General features: G+C 36.2%; 1 protein-coding gene across 2 annotated transcripts in view; it reads left to right on the forward strand.

Annotated features, from left to right (window-relative positions):
• ATRNL1 (attractin like 1) overlaps positions 1-14,497 on the forward strand; it is a 772,750-nt gene that overhangs the window by 281,751 nt on the left and 476,502 nt on the right. For both annotated transcript variants that reach the window (XM_025917756.2, XM_086680957.1), the window contains exon 22: positions 5,368-5,462. In XM_025917756.2, coding sequence (XP_025773541.2) covers positions 5,368-5,462 — 95 coding nt within the window. The remainder of the gene's footprint in view (positions 1-5,367; positions 5,463-14,497) is intronic.

Below are 14,497 nucleotides of genomic sequence, written 5' to 3' on the forward strand. Positions count from 1 at the left end.
TTTATATATTATTTATATATTTATATTTATATATATTTGTAAAATATATATTATATAATATATAATATTTATATTTATAAAACCATATATATATGTGTGTATATATATATATATATATATATACACACATATATATACGGTTTGTTGATGTTTCCAGATTGCAGATGCTCTAGCACTGAGGTGGGGATATATAGGAAGCAAAAACAGCAAATAAACCATACTCCACAAACCTAGGGAATGCACCACTGGGCCATGAGTTCTGAGCTCATTACCTTTTACCTACCGAAGGACATCATTCTAAACTTTCTCCTCTCTCTCCTGTCTCATCAATTTTTCCCTCTCTTATAAATTTGTATTTATGCCAATCAGTATAAAAACATGCAATTTCTCCTAATTTAAAAAGTTGTTCTCCCTAAAAGACAACCTAGTGAATGGGAGAAGGGAAGTATATAAAGAACTTTTACAACTCAACACTTAAAAAGCAAATAATCTAATTTAAAAAGGGCAGAAGACATGAACAGACATTTCTATAAGGAAGACATACAGATGGCCGATAGACACATGAAATGATGCTTAACATCATTCATGAGCAGAGAAATGCAAATCAAAACCACAGTGAGATATCACCTCACACCCTTCAGAACGGCTAAAATCAACAGCACAATAAACAACAGGTGTTGTCAAGGATGTAGAGAAAGGGGAACCCTCTTAACACTGTTGGTGGGAATGCAAAGTGTTAGCCAATGTGGAAAACAGTATGGAGGTTCATCAAAAAAATAAAAATAGTTGGGGCGCCTGGGTGGCGCAGTCGGTTAAGCGTCCGACTTCAGCCAGGTCACGATCTCGCAGTCCGTGAGTTCGAGCCCCGCGTCAGGCTCTGGGCTGATGGCTCGGAGCCTGGAGCCTGTTTCCGATTCTGTGTCTCCCTCTCTCTCTCTGCCCCTCCCCCGTTCATGCTCTGTCTCTCTCTGTCCCAAAAATAAATAAAAAACGTTGAAAAAAAAATTTAAAAAAAAATAAATAAATAAAAAATAGAACTACCATATGATCCAGTAATTCCACTTCTGGGTATTTAGCCAAAGAATATGAAAACACTAATTAAAAAAGATATATGCACTCCTATGTTTATTGCAGCATTACTTACAATAGCCAAAGTATGGAAGCAGCCCAAGTGTCCATCAATAGATGAATGGATAAAGACAATGTGGTATATGTATACACTGGAATATTAATTCAGCCATAAAAACGAAAGAAATCTTGCCTTTTGCAATAACATGAATGGATCCAGAGAGTATAATGCTAAGTGAAATAAGTCAGCCAGAGGAAGACAAATGCCATATGATTTCACTCATATATGGAATTGGAGAAAACAAAGCAAAACAAATGAACAAAGGAAAAATAAAAAGAGACTAAAAAAAAAAAAAAAAAAGGAGACAAACCAAAAACCAGACTCTTAACTATAGAGAACAAGGGGAGGTGGGTGGGGGGGATGGATGGAATAGGTTAAGGGTGTTAACAGTACACTTACCTTGGGGAGCACTGAGAATGTGTAGAACTTTTGAATCACTGTATTGTACACCTGAAACTAATTTAACACTGTATGCTAACTATACTGGGTTAAAAAAAAAAGTAATTCTCTCACCTCTCTTGTTCACACTTAGCCCTCCTGGTAGTTCGTCATTACTCTGTATCTATGAATAATGCAATAAATTGAGTTGATTCATAATCAAACAGGACTTCCTTTTTTTTCACTTAAAAATATATATTAAAATAAAAATAAACCTGAAGGAAAGAATTACCAGAATGCAGCCCTTTGCATAGTAGTTCAAGAATAAGGGAAGGGCAAGGAAGGGAAAGAAAGGGAAGGGGACTTCTTATTTTGTATACCATAATGAAGTGGTTCATTAAAGCAATATAAAAACTTCTTTTCAGATTATGTACATTTGCATAAACGTGGTACACCTTTTAAATGTCAGTGTTTTATGTCCTGTACTGTATTTAGCTAAGAATTTCAGAGTAAATTTCAGCATTAAGATACGTGTTTTAAGTGCCAGGTAATTACTCATTTGTAACCCCCCACCCCTAAAAATATACCAGCAAAATGACTAAAACTGGTGGGGGTAGAAGTAGGTCATCTCCTAGTTAAGTAGAAAATTGCACACTTGGTTTCTGGAAGACTTTGGTTTAAGCAGCTTTAAAAGGAAACATTTTGGGAGCACCTAGGTGGCTCAGTCGGTTAAGTGTCCGACTCTTGATCTCAGCTCAGGTCTTGATCTCAGGGTCGTGAGTTCAAGTTCTGTCTTGGGCTCTGTGCTGGGCATGAAGCCTACTTAAAATTTTTTTTTTTTAATTTTTTTTTTTCAACGTTTATTTATTTTTGGGACAGAGAGAGACAGAGCATGAACGGGGGAGGGGCAGAGAGAGAGGGAGACACAGAATCGGAAACAGGCTCCAGGCTCTGAGCCATCAGCCCAGAGCCCGACGCGGGGCTCGAACTCACGGACCGCGAGATCGTGACCTGGCTGAAGTCGGACGCTTAACCGACTGCGCCACCCAGGCGCCCCTAAAATTTTTTTAAAAAATTAGTAATTATCATTCACTGATAGGTACTCTTATTAGTCACTTGAATTGAGTGATACTCCTACTAGGTTCGTTCCAGGATTCAGACTTATATTTTTAGCCCAGCTGACATTAGGAATGATCATTACCATATATAATATACATTATACTTGCCTTGTACTTCCAACTCCAATAAATGAGAATAGTAAAATCAAAGTTGAATGCCTGGCAAAGAATTCGATTGGACACGATTGTGGCACAGGCTAGAGTCTATAAAAGCAGAAGAAAGTCTGTGCGCTTGGGGCATTTCAGCCTCTGCTTATAGCTACGTTGGTGTCCCGTGCCCCAATCCTTACTTCCAAGGAGTTATCTACTCTTGACTTCTCAATACTTAGTTTCAAGCCCCCCCCAAAAAAATTACACACACACACACACATACACACACACACACACACACACACATGCATAATTATGCAAATTCTTGAAATTAGTTTTGAAGTGTTTACATTTCCTCAGTCGTATTTTTCCTTCATTTTGAATAGATATTACCTGCCCTCAATATTGCAGTTCTCTCAGCCCCTGCCCACTGCAACTGACAGGGGTGAACACTATTCTCTTTTTTAAACAAAAAGACACTAAGTTCTGGTTTTATTCCTATCTCATAGCTTGCTCTCTCAGCCTCCTTTGTTGGCGCCTCCTGAGGATCTGATTAGTTGCATTGGTGTGCCTCAGGGCTTATTCCTTGCAATTCTGCTCTTTAACTGTTGATTTCCTGGCTTCATTGTATCAAATCTCCTCTAAAGTGTTGATGATTTCCAACTTGTCATCTCTGAAACAAACTGTTGAGCTCAATTCAGCTGATCACTTAGAAATTAAGTATCTCAACCTTCCCATTTTCAAAACTAAGCTCATATTTTTCCTCCGACTCCCCCAAAATAAAACCTAGTCTTACTCGTCTCAGTTAATGCTCTCATTTTGTATGCTCTTGGATCAAAAAACTTTACCTTTCTTTTTTCAAATGCTACATCTGGTTATTCAACTAAACCTGTGTGTTGTACCTACCAAATACATTCCTAGTGACTGACCTCTTCTTGTGACCTCCACTGCTGTCACCCTCGCCACCATCACTTCTTGGCTGCGTCTTGCCACAGCTTCTTCTTTTTTTTTTTCAACGTTTATTTATTTTTGGGACAGAGAGAGACAGAGCATGCACGGGGGAGGGGCAGAGAGAGAGGGAGACACAGAATCGGAAACAGGCTCCAGGCTCTGAGCCATCAGCCCAGAGCCCGACGCGGGGCTCGAACTCACGGACTGCGAGATCGTGACCTGGCTGAAGTCGGACGCTTAACCGACTTCGCCACCCAGGTGCCCCATTGCCACAGCTTCTTTACAAGAATCCTAATTAAGACTTCTGGGGTTTGTTGTTGTTGTTGTTGTTAGGTTTTTGTATTTATTTCCTGTGTCTGGATTGTATTTTCGTCAGTAAACTCCATGGCTTATATTCCTACTATCTTCGATCTTTAAGTGTTCCTTCTCAAAATTGCAACCATACCCCTACCCCAACAGCAATTTCTTTCCTTTATGCTAGTTTCTTTTTCTTGAAAACACTCATTGGCATCTGTTATACTATACACTTAGGTTATTTACTGACTTCTAATGTCCATCCAATAAAATATGTAAGTTTCACGAGGGCAGAAATTTTTATTTATTGTTGTGTTCCCTGTGCCTAGAACTCACTGGCCTATTGAATTTGCTGCTATAGTTTCTGGCAGTCAGGTGAAAATTGGAAATATGACCTTTTGCATAATTCTCATTATCTCATATAAATTCTGAGAAGGACGAAGTGTAGCCTTACAGTAAATTGTACAGGAAATACATGACGTGGACCTTATAAAGTATATAGTAAACAACATGAAGAATGATGCCTTGATAATTTTAACAATAATTTCAGCGATATTATACCTGTCTTTACTTTTTATTTTAATAGTGTGTAATGGCTGAGGGCATAACGTGAAAGATATATATCCAGAACATAGAAGTCATCTGTAAAATAATTTGAAATGTTTTTGTAAAGGTGGCAGTTTAACATTAATGAGTAATTCTTTACTCCTATATAGCCTATGAAGCTATTCATGATATATATTATAACATTCAAATGTTTCACCTTGGTTTCAACATTATATATGAACAAAATTAATAATTGTTTACTCCGATTTCTTTTTGTCAATTGTTAATGAAGCAGTTCTGTAGAATGATGTTTATCATAGGGACATTTTAAAAATGCTAAAGATAAAAATTACCATAATAATAAAGGAACAAATAAATGCATTTTATTATGTGATGAAATATTATTTATCATTTAAAGTTCATGTTTTCAAAAAATTTTGACTTTCTGAAAGTAGGGTACCAAAATGTCTTCCTGTCTGTTTTTCTATCTATAAAATTTTAAATGGAATAAAATGCACCAAAATGTTGCCTATATTTTTCTCTAGTTGTAATGTTATGGTTGACTTTTAGTTTATTTTTTACTTTTGTGTAGTTTCCAGAATGTCTGTTGTGTTTGTAGAACTTTTGTAATGACAACAGAAGTAATACATATAATTTTTAAAGAATTAGGACTTCTTCCATATCTGTATTTTGCTTTTTGTTGCTCGATGACAAATAATTAAATTTTGTCAATCTTGAATGGGCCACTAATAATTAATGAGAATAATTTTTAATACTGATATGCAATATGTTTTCACCTAACTTTTGTTTATCAAGTAGTTTGTAAAAGTGCATATCAGGATTGTATTTTTTTCCCCACAGACAGCCTTTTGATTGACTATCAGTTTACCTTCAGCTTATTACAGGAAGATGATCGCCACCATACTGCCATAAACTTCATAGCGAACCCAGAACAGGTGAGAAAATAATTTAACTTTTATAATTATTATATTACTATCTAGGGCTATAAATTTTTTGTCATTTTTATTGTAATTTTAACTGCTTCTCAGAATTATCTTACTACAGGGCTTTTGAAGAAAGACTTATCCTGTTAATTTTTTCTTTTCATAAAACTTACGTATCCTTGTAATCTAGGGAGTTTAATATTTCAGATTCTGCAAAGTCCTACAATTTAAATTATACATTTTTATTATTTTTTCAGTCTTATAGCAGTGTTTGTGCATGTAATTATGCTCTCAAACTCAGGGTAGCCTTATTTGAAAATAAAGCCCAGACATTAAAAACATGTTATATTAAATATGTTCCTTTTTTTATAAATCTACTGGTTTATCTAAGTTAGATGAATACTGGCTTCATTTTTATCATTTTTATTGAGATGCAATTGACATACTACATTGTATAAGTTTAAAGTGTATAATATGTTGCTTTGATACATTTATATATTGCAATATTACCATAATAGCATTAGCTAACACCTCTATTATGTTACATAATTATCATTTCTTTTTTGTGGTGGGACTAATTCAAATTTAATTTTAGTAACTTTGAAGTATATTATATTGTCCGTAATAACTATGCAGTGCATTTGATCTCCAGGACTTACTCATCTACTGGTTATAAGTTTTTATCCTTAAACAACATCTGCCCAATTTCCCCAAGCCCCAGCCCCAAGGGGTTTTATGAGTTTGGCTTTTCTAGATTACACATGTAAATGGTATCCTTACAAGTATTTGTCTTTCTCTGTTGGACTTATCTCACTTAGCATAATGGAGTACTTGTTTTTTCAATCAATTTACTGCATCAGTGTTATAATTTTAAAACTTGATGAAGTTTAACTTTATGAAAGAATAATTATCAGTAATCATAGGAAAAGGCTCTAAGTTTGTTTGAAAGTAACACATGCATTCCCATCCATCTGAGACCTAATATAGTTAAAAAGTCAAAGGAATGGGAATATCAGCCATTTGGTTTATTTTGGTGGAGTTTTCGTTCTTTTGAAACTGAAAATAACTCTTTCAAATGAAGATGTTAGAAAAGTGAAGATGTTGGTGAAATATTTGAATCATTCTTTTTTATTTCATGTGGTTAGAGCATTAACATGAGATCTACTCTCCTAAAAGTTTTTAAGAGTTCACATACAGTAATGTAAACTATAGATGCTATGTTGTACAGAAGTAGAACTTATTCTTCTTGCATAACTGAAACTTTCATCTGTTGAATAGTAATTCCTTATTCCCCCGCCCACCCTTCCACCCCACCTCAGGCAATCACCAGTCTCTTCTCTGTATCTCTAAGATCAGGGTTTGGTTTTGTTTTGTTTAGATCACACATATAAGTGAGATCTTACGGTATTTGTCTTCCTCTGACTTATTTCATCTAGCATAATACTCTCCAGGTCCATTCATGATGCAAATAGCAAAATATTTTTTATCGCAAAATACTATTCCCTTGTGTATTTATACCACAACTTTTTTGTCCATTCATCCATTGATGGACACTTATATACATTCCATAAATTGGGTATTATAAATCATACTGCAATGAAGATGGGGTACTTTTTTTGTTTTTCTTTTTTTTTTAATTTACTTTAGATAAATTTTTGTTTTCTTTTTAGATAAATACTCAAAAGTGGAATTGATGGATCATATGGTAGTTTTCTTTTTAATTTTTTCAGGAACTTCCATATTCTTTTCCATAGTGTCTGCACTAATTTACATTTCCACCAACAGTGCATAAGAGTCTCCTTTTTGCCACAACCTTGCCAACACTTGTTATTTCTTGTCTTCTTGGTAATAGTCATTTGAACCAGTATGAGATGATATCTCATTATGGTTTTGATTAGCATTTCTGTGATGAATAGTGATGTTGGGCAGCCTTCTGTGGTCATCAGTATGTCTTCATTAGAATAAGTCACAGGAATAAAAGGTACAACAGGGGGAATACAGTCAATGACATTGTAATAATGTTGTATGGTGACAGATGGTAGCCGCACTTGTGGTTAGCATAGAGATGTTGAAACAGTATATGCACTTTTATAGACAGACGCTAATGTAACATTGTTTGTCAGCTATACCCCCAAAATTTTTTAAAAAGTCTCTTCAGTTCCTGTGTCCATTTTCATTTTTATTTAAATTCCAATTAGTTAACATACAGTGTAATGTTAGTTTCAGACTTGAATTTAGCAATTCATCACTTAAATACAACGCCCAGTGCTCATGACAATAAATGCCCTCTTTTATACCCACCACCATTTAAGCCATCCCCCTACCCACCTCCCCTACAGTAACCCTCAGATTGTTCTCCATAATTAAGAGTCTGTTTTCTGGTTTGCCTCTCTCTCTTCTCCCCCCCCATGTTTATCTGTTTTGTTTTCAAATTCCACATGAGTGAAATCATATGGTGTTTGTCTTTCTCTGAGTTATTTATTTTGCATAATACACTATAGCTCCATCCATGTTGTTGCAAATGGCAAGATTTCATTCTTTTTGATGACTGAGTGATATTTCATTGTATAGGTATACCACATCTACCTTATCCCTTTATCAGTCAGTGGACGTCTAGGCTCTTTCCATACTTTGGCTATTATTGATAATGCTGCTATAAACATCAGGGTTCATGTATCCCTTTGAATTGGAATTTTTGTATCCTTTTGGTAAATACCTAGTAGTGCAATTGCTGGATCATAAGGTAGTTCTATTTTTAACTTTTTGAGAAACCTCCATCCTGTTTTCCAGAGTGGCTGTATCAGTTTGAATTCCTACCAAGATTGTAACAGTTCCCCTTTCTCTGGAGCCTCACAAACATCTGTTCTTTCCTGTGTTGTTAATTTTAGCCATTCTGACAGGTGTGAGGAGGTATCTCATCATGGTTTTGACCTGTATTTCCCTGATGGTGAATGATGCTGAGCATTTTTTCGGGTGTCTGTTGGTCATCTATGTCTTCTTTGGAAAAATGTCTATTCATTTCTTCTGCCTGTTTTTTAACTGGATTATTAATTTTGGAGTGTTGACTCTGGTAAGTTCTGGATGCTAATCCTTTATCAGATGTGTCATTTCCAAATATCTTCTCCCATTGCAGTAGGTTGCCTTTTAGTTTTGTTGATTCTTTCCTTTGCTGTGCGGAAGCTTTTTATCTTGATGAAGTCCCAATAGTTTATTTTTGCTTTTGTTTCCCTTTCGTAAGGAGACATATCTAGTAAAAGTTGCTAGTGCTGATGTCAAAGAGAATACTTCCTGTGCTCTCCTCTAGGATTGTGATAGTTCCCTGTCTCAGATTTAGGTCCTTTATCCATTTTGAACTTATTTTTGTATATGGTGTAGAAAAGTGGTCCAATTTCGTTCTTCTGCATGTGACTATCCTATCCAGTTTTCCCTTCACCATTTGCTGAAGAGATTTTTTTCCATTGGATAGTCTTTCCTGCTTTGTCGAAGAATAGTTGACCATATAAATGTGAGTTCATTTCTGAGTTTTCTATTTTGTTTCATTTATCTGTGTTTCTGTTTTTGTGCCAGTACCATACTGTCTTGATGATTACAGCTTTGTAATATAACTTGAAGTGTGGAATTGTGATGCCTCCAGCTTTGCTTTGCTTTTTCAAAATTTTTAGGGGTCTTTGTGGTTCCATACACATTTTAGGATTGTTTGTTCTAGTTCTGTGAAAAACGCTGGTGGCATTTTGATAAGGATTGCATTAAATGTGTATACTGGTTTGGGTAGTATAGACGTTTCAACAACAATTTTTCTTCTAATCCATCAGCATGGAGCGTTTCTCCATTTCTTTGTGTCATCTTTAATTTCTTTCAAAAGTGTTCTATAGTTTTTGGAGTACAAACCTTTTACTTCTTTGCTTAGGTTTATTCCTAGGTATTTTATGGTTTTGGTGCATTTGTAAATGGGATCAATTCCTTGATTTCTCTTTCTGCTTGCTTCCTTATTGATGTATAGAAATACAACAGATTTCTGTATATTGATTTTGTATCCTGCAACTTTACTGAATTTATTTATCAGTTCTAGCAATTTTTTTGGTGGAATCTTACAGGCTTTCTATGTACAGTATCATGTCATCTGCAAGTTGTGAGTTTTACTTCTTCCTTGCTGATTTGGGTAACTTTTATTTCTTTGTTGTCTGATTGCTGTGGCTAGGACTTCGAGTTCTTTGTTAAAAAAGAGTGGTGAGATGTACGTATGCTGACTGTAGAGGAAAAGGCCTCAGTTTTTCTCCATTGAGGAGGATATTAGCTGTGGATTTTTCATATGTAGCCTTTATTATGTTGAGGTATATTCCATTTAAACATACTTTTTGAGGGCTTTTTATAATGAATGGATATTGTACTTTGTCAAATGTTTTTTTCTGCATCTATTGAAATAATCATATGATTTTTATCCTTTGCTTTATTAATGTAATGTATCACATTGATTGATTTGCAAATATTCAACCACCCTTGAAACCCAGGAGTAAATTCCATGTTATTATGGTGAATGATTGTTTGAATGTATTGTTGGATTCAGTTTTCTAGTATTTTATTGAGACTTTTTACATCTCTGTTCATTAGAGATATTGGCCTGTTGTGTTCTCTCTTTTGTCTTTATCTGGTTTTGGTATCAGGGTAATGGTGGCCTCATAAAATGAATTTGGAAGGTTTTCCTCCTTTTCTATTTTTTGGAATATTTTTTTAAGAGTAGGTATTAACTCTTTTAAGTGTTTAGTAGACTTCACCATCTGTTCTTAGACTTTTATTTGATGGGAGGTATTTGATTACTGACTTAGTTTCTTTGCTGATTGTTGGTCTCTTCACATTTTCTATTCCTTTCTGAGTTTTGATAGTTTATATGTTTCTGGATTTTATCAGTTTCTTAGTTTGTTCAATTTGTTTTTCATATTATTATCTTATAATTGTTTGAATTTCTGTGGTGTTGGTTGTTACTTCTTTTCTCTCATTTGTGATTTATTTATTTGGGTTTTTTTTTTTCTCTTTTCTTTTTGATATATCTCACTAGGGATTTACCAATTTTATTAATTCTTTCAAAGAACCAGCTCCTAGTTTCATGGATATGTTCTATTGGTTTTTAGTTTCTATATCATTTATTTCTGCTCTAATCTTTATTATTTCCCTTCTGCTGCTGCTTCACCTTCATTTGTGCCTTTTCTGCCTCCTTTAGGTATAAAATTGGGTTTTTTATTTGAGATTTTACTTTCTCCTGGAGGTAGGCCTGTATTGCTATAAACTTACCTCTTAGGACCACTTTTGCTGCATTCCAAAGGTTTTAGACCGTTCTGTTTTCATTTTCATTTGTTTCCATGTATTTTAAAATTTCTCCTTTGATTTCTTCTTTGACCCATTCATTGTTTGGTAGCATGTTGTTTAATCTCCATGTATTTGTGCTTTTTTCAATTTTTTTCTTAGGGTTGACTTCTAGCTTCATAGCATTATGTTCAGGAAAGATACATGGTATGATTTCAGTCTTTTTATATTTGTTGAGGCCTGTTTTGTGACCTAGTATGTGATCTATTCTGGAGAATGTTCCATGTGCACTTGAAAATAATGTATGTTTTGTTGTTTTATGATGGAATGTTCTGTTTTGTGTGTCATTCGAAGCCATTTTTTCCTTGTTGATTTTCTGTTTAGATGATTTGTCCATTGGTATAAGTGGGGTGTTAAAGTCCCATGATATTATTGTATTATTATATATTATTTCCTTTATATTTGTTATTAATAGTTTTTTTAATATTTGGGTGCTTTCATGTTGGGTGCATAAATATTTAAAGTTGTTATATTTTCTTGTTGGATTCTCCTCTTTATGGTTGTATGGTGTCCTTCATTGTCTCTTGTTACAGTCTTTGTTGTAATGTCTAGTTTGTCCAATATAAGTATTGCTACTCTGGCTTTCCTTTGACATCTTCTTCCGTGATAAATGTTTCTCCAACCCCTCACTTTAAATCTGCAGGTGTCTTTAGGTCTAAAATTAGTCCCGTCTAGGCAGCATATTGATGGATATTAAATTTTTTTATTCATTCTGATGCCCTGTGTTGTATCTTTTGATGGGAGCATTTATCCATTTACATTAAAAATGATTATTGACAGAAATGTATTTATTGCCATTTTGTTACTTTTTTTGTTGTTGTTTCTGGAGATTTTCTCTACCTCTTTCTTATCTTTGTCACTCTTGGTCTTTCCTTTCCATTCATAGAGGCCCCTTTAATATTTCTTGCAGGGCTTGTTTAGTGGTTACTAACTCCTTTAGTTTTCATCTTGGAAACTCCTTATCTTTTCTTCTATTTTAAGTGAAAGCTTTATGACCTAGAGAATTCTTGCCTGTAGATTTCTCCCATTCAGCACTTTGAACATATCATGCCACTCCCTTCTGTCTTGCCAAGTTTCTGTTAAGAAATTTCCAGCCAGCCTTATGGATCTTCCCTTCTAAGTTAAGGACATCTTTTGTCTTGCTGCTGTTAAGATTTTTTTTTTTCAACGTTTATTTATTTTTGGGATAGAGAGAGACAGAGCATGAACGGGGGAGGGGCAGAGAGAGAGGGAGACGCAGAATCGGAAACAGGCTCCAGGCTCCGAGCCATCAGCCCAGAGCCTGACGCGGGGCTCGAACTCACGGACCGCGAGATCGTGACCTGGCTGAAGTCGGACGCTTAACCGACTGCGCCACCCAGGCGCCCCAAGATTTTTATTTATCACTATATTTTGTAAAATTAATTACAGTATGTCTTGTATGTCTTGTACGGTCTGCTTTTGTCCATTTTTATGGAAGTTCTCTGTGCTTCCTGGATCTGGATGTCTGTTTCCTTCCTCAGATTAGGGAAGTTTGAGCAATTATTTCTTCAAGTAACTTTTCTGCCCCCGTTTTCTCTCTCTTCTTGTTTTGGGACTTATGTAACACTAATGTTAATATGTTTGATGCAGTCACTGAGTTCCTTAAGTCTACTTTCATGTTGCATACTTCTTTCTTTTGTTCAGCTTCATTTTCTAATATTTTGTCTTCTAGGTCACTAATCATTCTTCTGTTTCTTCCAATCTGATATTCATTGCATCAAGCCTGTTACCAATCTCTCCATCTCAGATTGATTCTGTTTTAACTCTTTTATCTCTGTGGTAAGGGTCTCACTAATGTCTTCTGTACTTTTCTCAAGCCCAGTGAGCGTCCTTATGATTATTGCTTTAAAGTTTCCATCAAGCATGTTATTTATACCTGTTTCACTTAGATCTCTGCCCATGACCTTATCTTGTTTTTTCATTTGCGATGAATTCCTCCATCTTGGCATTTTGTATAAGTCTCTGCCTTCTTCTCTGTGTTAGAAAAGACAGGTCTCTTCCTCCTTAAAGTAATGGCTTATGAATAACAGGTCATGTAGTGTCCAGAGTGTGAGGCTTCAGGAAGTTTTTCTGATGTGTGCTGAATGTGCTCTGCTGTTGTGTTTTGGCTGTTATATCCTTTAGGCCAGTCGTTTTTGTAGAGGCTCTTGTTGCCTGCTGTGGAAAGTATTTGGTCCCTGGTCTGAATGTGGCAAGTTTTAGCTAGGTGAAATGAGACCTGACACCATCTCTACTAGAACTGAGGCCCTGCAGAACTCTAATCGGGAGACATGGTGTGGGTAGGGGGTTTGTGCTGGTCTTCGAGAAGGGGCCTGCTTCACTGGGACTGAGGCAAGCTTGACTGAGAAGGTCAGTCCTGTCAGAGTGTAGGGGTGTGGGACTTGGTATAAGCAAGTTAGACAGCCAATGTGTGTGCTTCCCACAGGTTGCTCTGTGATTCTACTGAGGGGCAATGAAGGGAAATGGCCAGTTCCTTTGTTCCTGGAGAAGTGTCTCTATAAACACTGCCTGTTAGAGATGAGATCCATGAAGACAGAATAATCCTACTGCTGTATTCCCCAGGTGTTCTTCAGATCACTGTTTCTATGCTGACTTTCCCTGGATTGTTTGCCTGCTTTCTCTCAAGGAGCAGCCCAGTGGCCTTTGGGTCCATCCCCACCAAGCCCAGTGACCTTTAAAACTCTAGACTTTAAGCCCCAGTAGTTGCAAGAACTCATGAAATTCAGCCTCTCTCATTTTCCAAGGCAATAGCTTTGTAGAAATGTTCTCCTTGTGTGTTCTCCTGCATGCTCCTCTCTCTCTCTCTCACTCTTCTCCATGACCACAGCTTCCTCCCCTCTATAGCACCTGCTATCCCTTTCTCCCCTAAACCACATCTCCACACTTCCTACTTTCTTTGATGTGACCTCTTCTCTCCCTTTAGTTGGGACGTTTGTTATGTCAGTCTTCAGGTTGATTTCTGGGGTATTTATGATGATTTCATAGTTATCTAGTTGTGTTCATGGGAAGAAACAAGCCTAGGGTCCTCCTATCTGACATCATGTTCCTACGTAGTCTCTTTAATCTACTTTGAGTTGTTTTCTGTATATGGTGTAAGATAAGTGCTCTAGACTGAATGTTTGTGTCCCCTCCCCCCCTCCAGCCCCCAAATCATATGTTAAATCCTAATGCTCAATGTAATGCTATTTAGAAATGAGACATGTGGGAGGTAACTAGGTCATGAGGGTGGAGCCCTCATAAATGGGATTGGTACCCTCACAAAAGAGGCCCTAAAGAGTTCCCTCACCTGCTTTTGCCATGTGAGGGCACAGTGAGAAGAGGGTTGTCTATGTACTATGAAGTTGGCCTCAACAGACACCAACTTTTCCAGCACCTTTATCTTGGGATTCCCAGCCTCCACTTGCATGAGAAATATAATTCTTCTGTTTGTAGTCACTGACCATGTGTTAGTCTATGGTATTTTTGTTATCACAGTTCTAGTGCACTAAGATAGTTAGGATACAATTTCATTTTCTCTATGGGGATATCCAGTTTTCCCAACACCACTTGTTGAAGAGACTGTCCTTTCCTCATTGTATATTTTTGGCATCCTCGTTGATGATTACTGTACCATGTATGTGTGGGTGTATTTCTGGGCTTTCTATTTATTATGTTGGACCATATGTCTG

The sequence above is a fragment of the Puma concolor genome, chromosome D2 (assembly GCF_028749965.1).
Source record: "Puma concolor isolate L17-30 chromosome D2, mPumCon1.1.hap2, whole genome shotgun sequence".
In the NCBI taxonomy this organism is placed as follows: Eukaryota; Metazoa; Chordata; class Mammalia; order Carnivora; family Felidae; genus Puma; species Puma concolor.